Source organism: Lepisosteus platostomus, chromosome 5 (genome assembly GCF_059453375.1).
Source record: "Lepisosteus platostomus isolate fLepPlt1 chromosome 5, fLepPlt1.hap1, whole genome shotgun sequence".
NCBI classification, from domain to species: Eukaryota; Metazoa; Chordata; class Actinopteri; order Semionotiformes; family Lepisosteidae; genus Lepisosteus; species Lepisosteus platostomus.
Window position 1 is genome coordinate 56,646,215 of NC_142615.1, and position 17,058 is coordinate 56,663,272.

The 17,058-nt window shown below is 39.4% G+C and overlaps 1 protein-coding gene across 1 annotated transcript; it reads left to right on the forward strand.

Moving 5' to 3' along the window:
* The first annotated feature begins 9,663 nt into the window (after window positions 1-9,663).
* LOC148669918 (uncharacterized) lies at window positions 9,664-16,417 on the forward strand. Its single transcript, XM_088632437.1, has 2 exons — window positions 9,664-10,272; window positions 12,960-16,417. The coding sequence occupies exons 1-2, from the start codon at window positions 9,885-9,887 to the stop codon at window positions 14,618-14,620; spliced, it is 2,049 nt and encodes a 682-aa protein (XP_088488563.1). The 5' UTR covers window positions 9,664-9,884; the 3' UTR covers window positions 14,621-16,417.
* Window positions 16,418-17,058: the final 641 nt, after the last annotated feature.

The window sequence follows — 17,058 nt, forward strand, 5'->3', positions numbered from 1 at the left end:
TCTTTTCTTGACCTTGTTTAAATATCTAGAAAACAGTCAATAAAGACTGTATCGATCAATTACCATAGTGCGTTTAGTGTTAATAATGTTCAATCCAAAATTAAACAATGATTATTCATATTATTATTTAGGTAACTCTATCCTAGAGCTAGAAAATTATATTCCAAGTTGATAAATGTATGTAAGTAACAGTTTAAATGCATTTTTTCCAGTGTTTATAAATAACAAGTATGGTAACCACGGCAACAGCCGGCAGGTCACTGTATGTGTCTAGGTGTCTCGCATTCGTCACAGAGAGCGTATGTGACGTCACGGGCAGCAACTAATACTACTACTAGTGTATTCATTTTAACATTAGTGAGAGTACAACTGGTAGTTTTAATGGTAGTGTCATGTGAGCATTAATAACAACGCGCTACTGACAGTTTCAGTTTTAATGTTCATATTAATGTTAATATTAATTATAATTATAGTGTTACTGTTAAAGTATTAAGAGTAGTAGTGTCCACTGGTGTGTCTGACAGAAGTGACCCATCAACAGGTGTTGAGGTCCAGAGCTGCTTGCTAATAAAAACACTTTCAAGAGTCCAGACCGACATCCAGAGAGCTGTGAGTCTTCTGTTTTTATCACTATTACTAGTAATGACAGCAGAAATTCCCACGTCAATCATTATTAACCAAAACAGCCATCAGAAAATATCGCATTTGCAATGATGTCACTCCTCTTCTTTATGAATTTTCTTTAATGACAGGACGTTTCTGTGTCTGAGTGCCTGCTGCCAATAGTGTGACAAGCCATTTCTCTCCAATATTTTCCGGTGTGGAAATTTATCACATATAAAACATTGCTCTCATTATGAATACCTGCAAAGTCACAGTGAAACTGCTATTGTGAATTAACTTTTTATTGGTGGAAAATGTTCAGAAGGCTTAATGGCTCCAGGGGAGGCTTGAACTCACAACCTCAGCTAGACTCAACCGTACACAGCTAAGCAAGTACTACACACTGATCGATTGCACCACTTGACCTCTGCAAGTCAGGCTCCTACTCAGATTGTAAAACTGGCACAAACACAGGGTGAAACGGGGTTTCGGATGTGGATACATCTCCACATGGGGGAAAGGGACAGTAAAATAATAAGGAAAATACAAGAGAAGAAACTGAAATAATTGTGTTCACTGAAAAGTAGGAAGAGGAGATCGGACAAGCAAAATAGCTTTGTGGACAATGTGAAGCAATATTGTTTTGTGTCAAATGCACACATATTTCTCTTCATGTGCCTTAAGCTGTGCAATTTGTATGGTCATTGAATGAGATTGATTTCTTCACAAGCCGGTCAATTGCCAGTGGAGGGCTAGCCAGCGCATGCCTTCATGAAGACTCTCGTTAAGATGATCACACCTTTCATTTTCAAGTCGCTTCCTTTGCATACAATAGGAGCACTGACACTAAGAGAAAGGATGAGAAATGGCTTTTATCAAGCGATTGCAGCGTTTGTTTGCCTGAGGATCCTTGTGTGCTGAACTGGCTCCTGCAGAAGTGCAAAGCAGCACCACAGAAGGTTTGTGTCACTCAAGACTGTAACAGAACAGAACTTTCATAATTTCTAACTACGAACATGATTTAAAATGCGACACTTATCATTCAACTAGAGCTCAAAATATCACAAGGATCCTCAAGAGCACAGCAAAGACTGTATTAAAAGATACTTGTATGAGATACATGAGAATCCAGGCTTTTTTTATCGATGTTTTCTTTTCCGTATACCAGATTTTATGGAACCACTTCAGAAGGGTGTCAGCCAGTCAGATTCCAGGAATCGGTACTTTAAAGGAAAAATACACACCGGTATTCCATTTCTCCCTAAACATTTCAAGCATCGAAATATTTAACTAGCATGTGAAATAGCGTGTGAAAAAGTGGTAGTTTTAAGCTTTTCTGCTAATATAATATGGAATCGCGTATCTAAAGAATTTAATAACGATATGATTATATTCGTGTACTGCGACAGGGCTGTGTAGGGCTGTTTCGCCTCTCTCTTCATGCGACTGTACCAGGAAGAGGATTTCTTTCTATTTGAAACGTGTATTTTAAAAGTTTAAGAAGTAAAAACCTTACAGCGTACATAGATTTCTAAACTGATCAGGATCGTTATCTTTGTCTTATGCATAATAATGTTCACCGCTCTGTCCAGCAAATTAATAATAAACTTTATTTTATATAGCGTTTTAAACGAATAAGTAATTAGATTGCTCATAAACCTAATCACTTGCTTTTTCTTTTTATACCAACCAAAAACATAGATAACGACCACAATACAAATATATCAAACCATTATACTCTCGCAAATTCCTCCAATTATCATAATCCCACCCCTTATGCAAAACCAAACCCTCCTCCCATCCCAGTTTATCCTCTTTATCATAAACAAAATCCACATCAATTTTCAAAATAAGGCAGTACTGCTTACTGGGTTTTTGAGGGGTGGGGGAGGTGTCTTTCGCTGGAAATCTCGCCTGCTTCTACTTTACGAGTACAACCCCCTCTCTGCAGGAGTGCTGGCTGTGACGAATTAAACCGGTTTCACAGGTATTTTCAAAGTAGGAAGTACAGTGTTAACTGGTAGCTGGGCTCCTCAATGAAATCGCTTTAACATGCTAATGCGTTGGTGTAACAGTCCGGGAGTGGCAAGCTTCTAATGTCAACTCGACTCGATTGGAAGACAATGAACGTATTTTAGCCCTAAATGAATTAATAGCAAACATGGTTTACATAAAATACATTTTTCCAAGAAAGTTTATAATAATGTGATCTATAGTTGAAATCTTAGCCTAAATATAAAGGAAAAGCATTTTCAGAGAGCAATCACGCTGTGTTTATGTAGAAAAAGCGATTAGGTTTATGAGCAATCTAATTACCTATTCGCCTAAAACGCTATATAAAATAAAGTTTATTTAGAGATGAATGATCAGTGTCGCAGTTTAAATAATTTTCGTAGGAGGGCCTGGACAGATTCCAAGTGCATTTTTGCAATTTACGTTGTAATACAGTTTAGAATACAGTTAGTCTAAGCTTTATCAGCTTTATTTATGGGTTGCAATTTAGAAAAAGTAAAAAACCGCACTCAAAATGCAATTTAGAGCTTTCTGGCAAGGGGAGACACCCAAATTATAATGTAACATGCCACTGTTTGTGCATGAACAAAGTTATACTGCAATTTTCCTTAGATACGTGATTAAAAAAAATAAATTTTTTGAATCCCCGGCGGAACACACTCCATAAGAATCAGCGCTTTTATACAGTATATCGCCTTTAAACACATATATTTAAACACGTGTTTACGATTTAAATCAAAACGCGATTCAAATCAATATAAATGTTTATTTTGTAACGCATAGGTGACTATTCATTGTTATTAAAAAGACTTAAATTCGATCATGTTGTGATATTTAGAAATATAAATTTGTTTGGTGCGAGTGAGGTTTTATTTAATCTCTGACCAAGGGAAACGTTTCATTTTTTCAAAGAAATGTTTGTTAAAATATAAAGTCATACTGTAGTTCCATGGGATTCAATCACAGACCATGTGACATGGGAGTCAGGAAACTAACACACAGCGCCACCAGATTTGATAACGCTATAAAAACGCTATAAAATAATGTGACTAGGCACAGAACAAGTTTACAGCACAGTACAATAATAAATGCTGACCATGACTTTAGAAGCATAAATTACCTTACACTCAATTTAAACACAAGCTGTCTTTAGCCCTCTAAGCTGGTTCATACAGAAATGTAGAGATCCAGGCTCAGAACACACAGCTTCATTAGCGAATACATATGCAGGACAACTAGAGAAGACGTTTTACAGAGGATGGATTTTTAGAAACATCCCATCAGTGACATCACTGAAGTCAACTCCTATTGTAGGTAACTGTCGTGTGGATAGTTTCACAAGAATCAGACAAAGGTTTAAGCATCGCTTGTTCTAGATAAAACTGCAAAAAAAAACAACAACCCATAATACCGCTAGCAAAATAATAGTATCCGGAATTTCCGCAAGGTGGAGCTAATAAAGCTCAACCTCTCATGTTTGAGCTGTAGCCATCAAAGTCTTTAACAAAGATATTACTAATAGTATTAATAATGAATGACCTTGGACAAGCTGTAAACTCAAAGTATTGCCCTGGTCCACATTCCTTTTTTCATTGACCGTCTTTGTAAAAGTAACACCACAGCATTTCGCAATCTCGCATTTGTTACCAATCATGCAAAGTACAGTAATTTTTGAGAATCGATTCACCATGCCTTTCACATGCTCATAAAAGAGATTGATTTAGGAACATAAACATATTACGTATGCAAACTGTACTGTATACAGTAGGTATATGTATATTTAATGTCTTAACTGTGCCCATTTAAGTATTGAATATCTATATGGAATTTTACCACTGAAGGGAAATCTTAGTACCTGAGCATAAAAAGAATAGGAGCATACTGTAACGCGTGTGAAGGCCATAAACGATATTAATTTTGGAACTTAAACATACAGTATATGGCTGGTCTCAGTACTTTAAAGAAAACTGAAAATCTGATCATGTTTCTCTATAACAATAATAAAAAACATTATTTTACATATCACCTTTATGTGATATCAACTTAAGGACAGCACATACAAGGGTTAATTGCACAATGGACCGCGCAAAGAAATTTAAAATAGTCTTCTTTAGGTGTGAGGGCAGGAGTGGATCGCAGAAGGCATAATCAGCAAATTAGGAAACAAAGAACAGGACAGGTGAGACGTTTATCCAGAGAGCGAGTGATCAGAAAAAGGAACAGCTGTTACGCCCAGGTTTTACGCTCTCTCTCTGCTGAATGAATAAAAGCATTTTATTAAAAACGTGTTTGCGTTTGTCTGGGTATTTACTTTGTAATCTTTGGTTTACATCTACTGTATTGCTTTGAGATGCCACTTTTAAAGGTGATATGTAAAATAAAGTTTTTTATTATTGTTATAGAGAAACATGATCAGATTTTCTCTGGTTCAGAAAAAAGATGATTAAAATCTGTAATCTTTCCACTTGTATGTCATCGGAAAATACAAGAAGTTTCTGCTTTGTGTAAGGATGGTATCAAAAAGTAATCTAAGTGGTGAGAAAGCTGTGCTCCTCAAAGCACTTTACAGGATAAAAACAATGACAACAATAGTGTTAGGCTGGGCAAACGATTTTTTAATAGAAATACAAAATGAGATATAATGATGTGTTCCGGCTACATTAACGAGTACAACCCCCCTCTCTGCGGGAGTGCTGGCTGTGATGAATTAAAACCGGTTTCACAGGCATTTTCAAAGTAGAAGGGAGCGAGATTTCCAGTGAAAGACACCTCCTCCCTCCAAAACCAAGGAAGTACAGTACTTACTAGTTAAGAAAGCTAGGCTCCTCAATGAAATCGCTTTAACGTGCTAATGCGTTGGTGTAACAGTCCGGGCGTGGCAAGCTACTAATATCAAGTCGACTCGATTGGAAGACAATGAACATATTCTAGCCCTAAATGAATTAATAGCAAACATGGTTTATGTAAAAGACATTTTTTTCCAAGAAAGTTTATAATAATACGATCTGTAGTTGAAATCTGAGCCTAAATAAAAAGAAAAGGCATTTTCAGAGAACAATTACACTGTGTTTATGTAGAAAAAGTGATTAGGTTTATGAGCAATCTAATTACTTATTCATTTAAAACGCTATATAAAATAAAGTTTATTATTAATTTGCTGGACAGAGCGGTGAACATTATTATGGATAAGACAAAGATAATGATCCTGATCAGTTTAGAAACCTGTGTACGCTTTAAGGTTTTTACTTCTTAAACTTTTAAAATACACGTTTCGAATAGAAAGAAATCATCTTCCTGGTACAGTATGTATAGCAAACCGGCACGTCTTTTTTCTCCAATCAGAGGGGTTATACGCTCGGTTAAAAGCGAAGGAGATTGTCTGTTATAGTTGACATAAAAACAAGGGTTCGCTGGCATTATATCCTAGAAGACACAGACCGGCGCCAGGCCGGGAGAATGCCGGCCAGCGTAAAAGAAAATGCCTGATGAACTAGGGATTGGACAGTTTCCAAGTGCTTGTACAATCGATGGAAATCTTCAAATAAATGTGCAAAAGAAATAAACAAAATAATAATTTATTTCTTTATCATATTGGCTAGCTAATGTCCTCTCTTTGCTAGTTAGTGGCTATGTTTCTGCGTTGGGTAGCGACGGGTGACTGTTCTCAGGCGGAAGATGTAAACAGCTTAATTTTCGTGTTAAATCATTTTTTTAAATTAAAATTCATTCTATACAGCAATCGCATATTTGGGTACCGTTTCATAAAACTTTCATACTTAAAATGTTTAGGGAGAAATGGAAGACTGGTGTGTATTTTTTCTTTAAACTACCAAGACCAGCCATACACAGTACAGTTTACGTACATACAGTAATGTTTATGTTCCTAAATGAATATCGTTTATGACCTTCAGATGCATTATGCTCCTCTTCTTTTTATGCTCAGCTACTAAAATTTCCCTTTAGTGGTAAAATTCCATATAAATATTCAAAACTAAGCGGATTAAAATGTGCACAGTAAAGACATTAAATGATTAAATCTTTTCACTACCAACCAATGCACCACGAGTGCCCCTGTCGGTCATTTTGGCCAGCCAATCACTTGTGGGTAGATTACCGTACCGCGGGTCTGTACCGCGCATTTTTAATGGATGCATCTGTACATATGAGTACAAAATTGCCTACAAACCGGGCAAAGACCACAGCAATGCAGATTTACTTAGTAGACTTCCAGTTCTACAGAAAAAGGTGAGGACGAAGAGTTACAAGGCTAAGATCTAATGTTGGACATGATGTTGGACCAGTAAACATGGCACAAATCAACGTCACACTGTCACAAGTGCATGAATACATCTAACGAGGATGGCCTCGTGTAACAGGTCCCCAACTCACACTGTACTACTCACGACGACTGGCTCTGAGTGTACATGATGCATGTATTCTGTGGGGAGCGAGAGTAGTCATCCCTCCGCAGGGACAGTCTTTTAAAAATGTTACATCAGTCGCATCCAGGGATGTCTAAGATGAAAGGCTTAGCCCGTTCTTACTTGTGGTGGCCACGGATGGATCAAGATATAGAGAGAGAAGTTAATAGATGTAGCAAATGTCAGCAAAATAGGAAAGTGCCACCGAACACACCATTACACCCCTGAGAATGGCCTGAACAGTCATGGTCTCAGATTCATGTGGACTACGCAGGATTATTCCTTGGACATATGTTTCTTGTGATCATCGATGCCCATTCAAAGTGGATGGACGTCTACCCCATGAAGACTTCCACCTCACAGGCAACGATCGAAAAGCTGAGATGAAGCTTCAGTACCCATGGATTACCGCAGATGTTGTGTCAGACAATGGCACATGTTTCACATCATTCAGAGTTTACTACATTCATGAAGCAAAATGGAATCCACCATGTAACATCTACACCCTTCCATCCTTCTTCTAATGGGTTGGCAGAACGAACTGTCCAGACCTTCAAGGAGGGGATGAGAAAAATGCAAGGAGATAGTATGGAGACAAGAGTTTCGAGGTTCTTGTTCAGTTACCGTATCACGCCTCAAGTAACAACAGGATTATCACCTGCAGAAATGCTGATGTCCAGAAGACTAAGATCTGCATTTGATTTACTCAAACCAGACCTTAAGACTAAAATAGAATGGAAGCAAATATAACAAAGATTGAATCATGACAAAACAGCTAAAAAGAGAAGTTTCTCACCAGGAGATCCTGTGTTCGTGCAAAACTTTGCTGAAATGGTTTGGGGCCAAAATGGATACCTGCTTCCATAGAGATGTGCTCAGGCCCTGTGTCATATACAATGATTCTAGGAAATGGACAGAAAATGTGGTGACATGTTGATCAAATAAGAAAATGTTATTTAGATCCCAGTCCATCACCGGATAGATCCTCAGAACGAGATAGAGAATGCCAAGAAGAGCTGGAGCCTCTTCCAGAAGAACTCGTTGGGTCTCAGGAGAGTTCTGATACAGAATGTGGTCCTGCTGGGGCACCGCAGGAACCAGAGAAGGCATTCCCAGAGAGTGGAGACTTACCGGCTGCACTGAATGAGATGTTCTCCCACCTCCTTGAAAGACTATGTTACATTGGAGTGAGATTGTGTTCCGGAAAGGGCAAGAATGTGTTCTGATCTCACGAAGTCAGGCAGTCTACCCTGAACTTCCTAGACTATGGAATTTGCCGTTGTGTAAAAAAAAAATCTGCTATTCCATACTCTGAACATTTATTGAGAAACAAGAGTTGTTAGCTTTAGAAGGAGGGAGCGTAGTAAAGTGATATATATATATAAATTAATGTAAAAGTAATATTGGAATTACAAGTAATAGTTCATCAGATGGCTTTACACCATTTTCCTAAGTTGTAACCTGGCTGTTATAGTTCTGGCGCCAGTTGAAAGTTGAAGTTGAAGAGAACTAGTGTGAGAACTAGTGTGAGAGTAAGATGTCGGATCGGTAGTGTAATGTTCTCTACAACCAAACTTTACTTTAATATATAGTTCATTGTTCCACACCCACCTCTGTGTCATTCTTTGCTTCATGTGAAGATACAAAAATGTGAACTCTTACTCTTCAGATGGAAAGAGATTGCATTTGGAATTGCATGTAATTAGATGGTAATAAGAATATGCTCAGTAGAAGGGGTGTAATTTTTTGTCTGTTAATCATAAAACATAATCAGCAATTATGGACCACAATTTTTATATGCCAAGGTTGTGAATATTATGATACCTCTGAAGTCACATTAAAACTTCCTGTAAAATAAAAAACACAGAAATACAAGAGGGCATTGAACTGTGTCCAGGATACTCTAAGGTAACAAATCCTGCCCCAGAAAGTGCCCCTTCTCCCTTTTGAGCTACTGCCCACCAAAAGGTCTCTGCGCGTCTCTGGGAGATATCAAGAAGCTAAGCTTGTGCTATGCTTCAGTGGCGGGTGTAGAAGACATGCTGCTGTACACAGAGAGCACATTGAGCTCCTTGGACATGAAAACTGCCAGATGGTTAAAACTTCTCTCAGTGAACAGGATATCCTGTGTCCGAAATCCTGAGGTGCCTTTCTTCCTCTCTTGTCATACAGAATTTATCATTAAGGACAATCACATATGGCTTGATTTTGTTAAATGCAAGTATTTATTTCCTTTCTGGAACAACTTGTTTTTTGAGGAATTCATACAATTTGCAAAATATGAAATACAAATCTTGCTTAACGGTGCAGAAGAAATACTGCCAGCTAGCAAGAAAAGGACTTTTTATTTTTCTTTAACCAAAAACCTGCATAGGGAGATGTAGAACAAAAATCCACTTGAGACGTTTTCTCAAAAGGAGGGGAGGAGGGTTGTGGAAGGGCAAAAAAATGAATCTGTTTCGTTACGAAAGGCGCATGTCGCAGGTGATTCACTCCTCTTCACTAGGTGGCGATAGGAGGTGCAGTGAAGTTTATATCCGGCTGAAGAAACTCCTCTTTCTCAGCTCCGCTTCTCGGTTGTCTTGAAGCCGCGGCCGCGCTAACGAATGACGTCATCATACTGCGCGACACTGCGTGTATTTCACCCACGTGTGGGTGAGTGAATCATTTTCTTTAGATAATTTGTTAAATGACTTCAGGTTCTGAATACGTAACGTCTCGTCGGCTGTGTTTATGCTTGAACAGAGCACAGCTCTGACAACAGAGTCTGTGAAGAGTAAAAATAAAGAAGCTGTTCTGTTTAAACTTCGAAAGTCAGCCTTTGTTTCTGACCGACTCTGAAGAAGGATGGCGGAGTGCTTGTTAAATCTGCAAACCCAGCTTGACTCTTTCATGCAGGTTTTGCTCAAATCGATCGTGTATGAAGTTTCAGAAGTTTTCCGAAACAGGATTTCTGACTCTGAGGACGAGTTTCAAGACAAACTCCTCAGCGTCTCCCAGATCCTGGTGAGACGGGCCGTGTTTAAAATCACACAGTGTGTGGAGGACAGTGTCGGGAGTGAAATGGCGCAGCTGAAGAAGGAAAACGAGAGCCTGAAGTGGAGACTGCAGCTGTGGGAGAAGGAGACGGGAACAAGAGGAGATCAGGGACAGACAGATCGTGTTGGACACACGCTTCCCTGTGAAGTCACTGCAGAAATAAAAGAAGAAATGGACACGGAACTGCAGCTCTCAGGTCAGTGTGGTGACTTGTATGAAGTCAGAGTGTGTGTGTGTTAAAAACCAGTGTCTATAACTAACTCACTGGTGAGATTTTTTAAATAACAAACTTTATTTTAAAGAAAACATCTCACAATAGTGAACATTCTCATTATCAGTACGCATTCTAACAAAGTATCAAACTGCCATCAAATAAACTTTCCGAAAGAGGTGAGAATATAGTGGAGAGATGCAGAGTGACGTGGGAAAGACGTGTGATGTAGCAACGGGATTCTTTACTGGAAACTGAACTGTTTTGTCCGGTTACGGTGCTGAAAACACCTCGTTCACATTCAACAATTGTTCCACTGAATCAATTTGTAATCCAACGTCATTAGAAAACAACATGTATAAATATTGTTTTCACGTTGTATCGGTCTAGATTTTATATGTATACTAATGATTGTGTAAATAAAAAAATTTTTGATTGGTTTAGATTTTACCGTCCTCCAGGGTCTGTGTCTGTATTAACTCCTCTGGAATATTAATTCAGTGTGTCTGTATTAACCCCTCTCTCTCTCTAAGTGCATTGTTTATGCACTGCACTGTCCAGTCAGTGTGTCTGTATTAACTCCTGTCTCTTTCAGTGCAGTTTTAATGTACTGTTATGCCCAATCAGTGTCTGTATTTACCCCTCTGTCTTAGTGTAGTGTTAATGTACTGTAGTGTGCAAGCAGTTTGTCTGTTAACCCACCTCTCTCTCTCAGTGCATTGTTAATGTGCTGTAGTGTCCAGTCAGTGTCTGTATTAACCCCTCTCTTTCAGTATAGTGTTAATGCATGGTAGTGTCCAGTCAGTCTGTCTGTATTCACCCCTCTCTCTCAGTGCAGTGTTAATATACTGGAGTGTCCAGTCAGCATGTCTGTATTAACCCCTTTCAGTGCAGTGCTAATATGCTGCAGTGTCCAGTCAGTATGTATCTATTAACACCTCTCTCTCAGTGTAGTTTTAATGTACTGTAGTGTGCAGTCAATTTGTCTGTTAACCCACCTCTATCTCTCAGTGCGTGTTCATGTGCTGTAGTGTTCAGTCAGCATGTCTCTATTAACCCCTCTTTCTTAGTGCAGTGTTAATTTGCTGTAGTGTCCACTAAGCCTGCCTGTATTAACCTCTCTTTCGGTGCAGTGTTAATGTACTGTAGTGTCCAGAAAGTGTCTGTATTAACCTCTCACTTAGTGCAGTGTTAATGTGCTGTAGTGTCCAGTCAGTGTCTGTATTAACCTCTCTCTCTCAGTATAGTGTTAATGCACTGTAGTGTCCAGTTAGTCAGTTTGTCTGTATTAACCCCTTTCTCTGATTGCATTGTTAATGTTCTGTAGTGTCCAGTCAGTCTGTTTGTATTCACCCCTCTCTCTCAGTGCAGTGTTGATGTACTGTTATGTCCAGTGTCTGTATTTACCCCCCTCTGTCAATGCAGTGTTAATATGCTTTTATTTCCAGTTTGTCAGTGTCTGTATAAAGCCCTCTCTCTCACTGTAGTGTTACTATAGTGTCCAGTCAATGTGTCTGTATTAACCCCTCTCTCTCTCTCAGTGCACTGTTAATGTAAATGTAATGTGATTGTGATATTATTACAGTAGACTTACTTTTTACATGGTAGTTAGGTTTCTGACAAAGCTAAATCAGAACACCCCCTTATACCCACATATTCCGCTATGTGTAAACAACCCAAATTGATTGTGAGTGTACTTGTATGCATGTGTGTAGTTTAAAGCTTTTTAGATCACATGGCCTCAGCTATCACTACTATGCTGATGATACTCAAATATACATCCATACCAAACCTGACGCTAATGTGTCTGTCTCTATTCTATTTAGTTGCATCTCCCATATAAAATCTTGGATGACTCAAAATGTCCTTCATCTTAACTATGACAAGACTGAAGTCATGCTTATTGGCACCACCCATCAACTTTGTAAAACCAATGCTGTAACTCTATCTGTAGATAATCTTATACTTGAGCTTCAGTCTATATTGAAAAACTTAGGGATGATATTTGACGTTTGACCCATATGTGCAGCAAAAATATTGCTCCACTACGCCCTATGTTATCACTAACTGTGGCTGAAAAGTGTTGTCTAATCTTGAATCGACTACTGTAATGCTCTACTCTCTCCACATTGATCAAACTTCAGTATGTCTAAAATTCGGCAGCCAGAATCCTGACCAGGTCTAGAAGAAGTGTTCACATTACTCCTATCCTGGAGTCCTTGCACTGGCTTCCTGTCAAGTTGCATGTCTCAGTACCTGTCTGGTTTATCACCCTACTCCCCACGTCACAACCTTCGCTCTTCTAATTGTGTTCTCCTATCTGTCCCCCAGTCTGTCTACAATCAATGTGTGACATGGCCTTCTCCTGTTATGCCCCCAAGCTCTGGAACTCTCTCCCCAAGGATATCACAGAGTCACCTTCTCTAAACTCCTTCAAATCCAGACTCAAAACCTTCTTCTTTAGAAGACCCTTCATTGAACTGTTCTGTACCCCTCTGCTCCTACTGTATTTAGTACCGCCATCTACTGTCTCCTCTAACTATGTGTTCTCATCGTGCTTATTTTGTGTTGGCATTCTGTAAAATGCTTTCAGAAGCCACCTTTAAAGGCACTATATAAAATAAAGTTTTTTATTATTATTATAAAGATTTTGTCTTGTTCTGTGTTTACAGGCTCAGAGGCCCGTGCTCTCTCTGAGGCTGGGGAAAGGGCTCCTCTTGAACAGAAGCACAGTGCGGAGGAGTGGGGCTCCAGTCTGATGCAGGAGACAGCGCTCACTGCTCCAGAAGGGAAAAAGACTCTCAGTGAGCAGCACACAGAGAGCAGACAGATTGTTGAGGTTCTGGACTCTGTGCCCATGATGCAGATGAAGTCTGAGAGTGAGACACCTGGACTCTTAGTATGTGATGATTTTACAGAGAAGATGAATAATCTGGACACAAACAATACTACACAAGGTTGTAATGAACTGGGCTGTATCTCTGTACAAGAGCACAAAGAAGAACTGGGTGAGTTTAATCTTACAGAGCAGGACATGGGTCCCCAGTTGATTGACCCTGCAGAGCAGCAGACTGATGTCCCTGGTGAAGAGAACAGTACTGAGATACAGCACCGAGAGGAGAGTCAGTACAGGGAGGAGCAACAGCAGCTCCTACAGGGCTTGATAATTAGGCCTTGTTCTGTTCAAGTGGAGAGACTGTCATTGCAGAGTCTCAAACAACCATATGATCCCTTAGTATCTGATGACTTTACACACAGGTTTAATAATCTGGTTACTGAGAAACTTGTTGAAAGTTTTAATGAACTGGAGAGTATGTCTGTTCTTGAGCAGAGAGAGGAACAACTGAATGAACTGGACGGTTTTAGTTTCAGAGAGCTGGAGAAGGAGCCCCAGATGATTCACACTGCTGAGCAGCACACTGAAGGTCACGGTGGAGAAAACACAGCTCAGTTTCAGCACACAGAGCAAGGCCATTCCATGGAGCATTTGCAGAATAAGAGACCCCAGCACTATCAGAGGATGAGGAAGAATCACTCAAGGCCTTGCTCAGATGGAGTGGACAAACTGCCATTATGGCACAGGGAGAAGCAGCGTTTCTGTCAGTCTAGAATTTCACAACCCTACCAGCACCTTCACACAGGAGAGAGACCGTTCAGCTGCAGTCAGTGTGGGAAGAGTTTTAGTCACTTGCACCACTTAAAACGACATCAGCACATTCACACAGGAGAGAGACCATTCAGCTGCAGTCAGTGTGGGAAGAGTTTTAGTCATTCAAGTAGCTTAATAGCCCACCAGCACATTCACACAGGAGAGAGACCATTCAGCTGCAGTCAGTGTGGGAAAAGTTTTATTCGGTCAGGTGACTTAAAAACCCACCAGCGCATTCACACAGGAGAGAGACCATTCAGCTGCAGTCAGTGTGGGAAAAGTTTTAGTTGGTCAGGTGACTTAAAAAGGCACCAGCGCATTCACACAGGAGAGAGACCATTCAGCTGCTGTCAGTGTGGGAAGAGTTTTATTCGGTCAGGTGACTTAAAAACCCACCAGCGCATTCACACAGGAGAGAGACCATTCAGCTGCAGTCAGTGTGGGAAGAGTTTTAGTTACTTGCATCTCTTAAAACGACATCAGCACATTCACACAGGAGAGAGACCATTCAGCTGCAGTCAGTGTGGAAAGAGTTTTAGAGAATCACATGATTTAAAAAGGCACCAGCACATTCACAGAGGAGAGAAACCAGTCAGGTGCAGTCAGTGTGGGAGGAGATTTAGTCGGTCAGGTGACTTAAAATCCCATCGGCGCATCCACACAGGAGAGAGACCGTTCAGCTGAAGTCAGCGAGGGAATAGTTTTAGTCAGATAAGCCACTTGCAATCACACCAGCACATTCACATAGGAGAGTAACCATTCAGCTGCAGTTAGAATGTTTTTTCCAGTCAGGTGACTTAAAAACACCAATCTAGTCACCAGGTCAGTTATCAGTCAACTAAAATGTCTTTCAGTTCAAGTAGGCATGTGACATCCGAAGAAGGCTCCACAGCCGAAACGTTTATTTTCTTCTCTTTTCAGCATGGAACAAACCTTTACTTGTTCCTAAAATATCTATTAGTCACAGTCACTTTGTACTCACCCACTTTTGAGTTCGTCTGGTCAATTAAATTATGACTATACTATTATTTACGGTTGACTCAAATAGAAATAGCTCTTGTCACAGAGTTTAATTTATGTGTATAATAAAATGTTTTTAGTTTTATTCAATTTTAAAATGAATTAGGTCTAAACTGAATAAATTTCATTGTCAATTGAATTTAATTCCTTATAGTCTTGGAATGTTAATTTTAGTCTTGTTTAATTTTACAATTAAGACTGTTCTCATTGGATAGGCTTGTAATTGTGTAATAGCTTTCAACTTACCATGTTATACACAGAATGTGTATAAAACAGATTAAGATCCTTAACTGTCACTCTTAAGGAAAAAAAAAGTCACACATCTGATTAAATTCTACAAACAAAAGCTCAAAGTCTTTGTTGCACAATCTAAAGTGTATTTTCCCCAGAGAGGATATATATCAAATACAATAAATATTTATACAATAAAGGGTAAATAATAAAGAACAAGATATTGTATGAATCTCTTTTAATAAGAAAATTTATTTTGGCACCATTAGTAATAATTCCATAATAGTAATTCCATATTTTTATGTTCTTTTTTCAATGCAAACTATTTTTTAAACAAGACAAGCAACATATACAGTGCCTTCAGAAAGTATTCATGCCCCATTGTTTATAATGTTAAAATGAAATTAAATATAGTTCTGAAGTCATCTATTAAATAAAAATGGAAAATTACTTAATTGATAAGTATTCACTCCCTTTGTTTTAACAACCTAATTTGGGTCTATTATCTTGAGGTCAAACTAAATTATGTTAACAAGGTACACCTGTGTTCCTTTCAAATTCACTGGTGTTCACTTGCTCGATAAATTGCACAATAAATATCACTAACTGTAAGGTCTCACAACTAAAACAGCAGATCAGATCAGTCCTTCTGTCATGAGGACCAAGGAGCTGCCTGTGGAGCTTTGAGATAAAGTTGTTAGGAGGAGAAAAGCTGGAGAAGGTTATAAAAAGATTGGCAAAGCTTTGAACCTTCCTAAGAGCCCCGTGAAGTCCATTGTAACTGAAGTGGGACGTATATATCTCACTTATCCAGCATCACAGTATCACCACTTAAGCACACTGTGAGAGGTGTTGATGGGGTCTGTTAATCAAGCCTCAAACAAAAGTTAAACTAAGATGCCATAAAGCTGACCTGCTTTAGCAGCCCCAGTGGCTTAATGCTACATAATAAAAGACAGGAACAACACCCACAAACAGGATAAACCAGACCAATGTCTGCTGCATATCAAAGGACAGAACCTAGAGCAAGACAGAGTAGGACAGAGTAGTACAAGAAGTAATTACAAATTAAGTAATTATCAAATAACAGGACAAGCACTCAGATTGTGAAACTTTCTTTTGATTGTATATATAAGAGCTTGGAAACCCTTGCAGTTTGTCTGTTCTGTGGAGCAGACCCGGTGTGCATTTGTTGGACTTATTGAGCTCAATAAAACTGAATCTGTACAAGACTGTGTCCTGCTTCTCTGATGAAGAATTTCTCACAACAGTTGGCATAGTCGACAGGATTCTCCAGGTCTCCGGTAATTCCCAGACGGCACACAGGGTGAGTATATTAGGTTGCCGTAAGGGAAGGACCGGAAACGGAGAATATAAAGAATCATTTATAGGGAAAAGAGTAAGGACACGTCTCTGTGAGATTCAGGGCAAAATCCCTAAACCAAGACAAGACTCGATTCCTCTGAGCTTGATTTCGAAACCAAGACAAGACGTGGTTCCTCTGAGCTTGGGGCAGGGCTCTAAACCAGGGCGCATTCCCCCTGGGGCGAGGCAAAGTCCCTAAACAGAACAAGGTGAGCTGAGAGACGATATTGTGCCAGCAAGATTCCCTCTGAGTCCGGGTGGGCACCCCTAAGGAAGCTAAGGTTAATGATATTATTAAGATTATATTATTAATAATATGAGTATAGACCAGTTGTGCTAGCAGTTAAATCACCAGTGACTGCTGAGCTGAGTGTTAAGCAAGGAGTTGGCCCTGTATGCTAACACCAGACTCATATTCACTGACTTCTTCACAAGGGTATTTGTAAGTGTGCTGGCAGCACTGATAGATCTGGAGATGGTATCTAGTCCAGATAAAACAGGGTCGG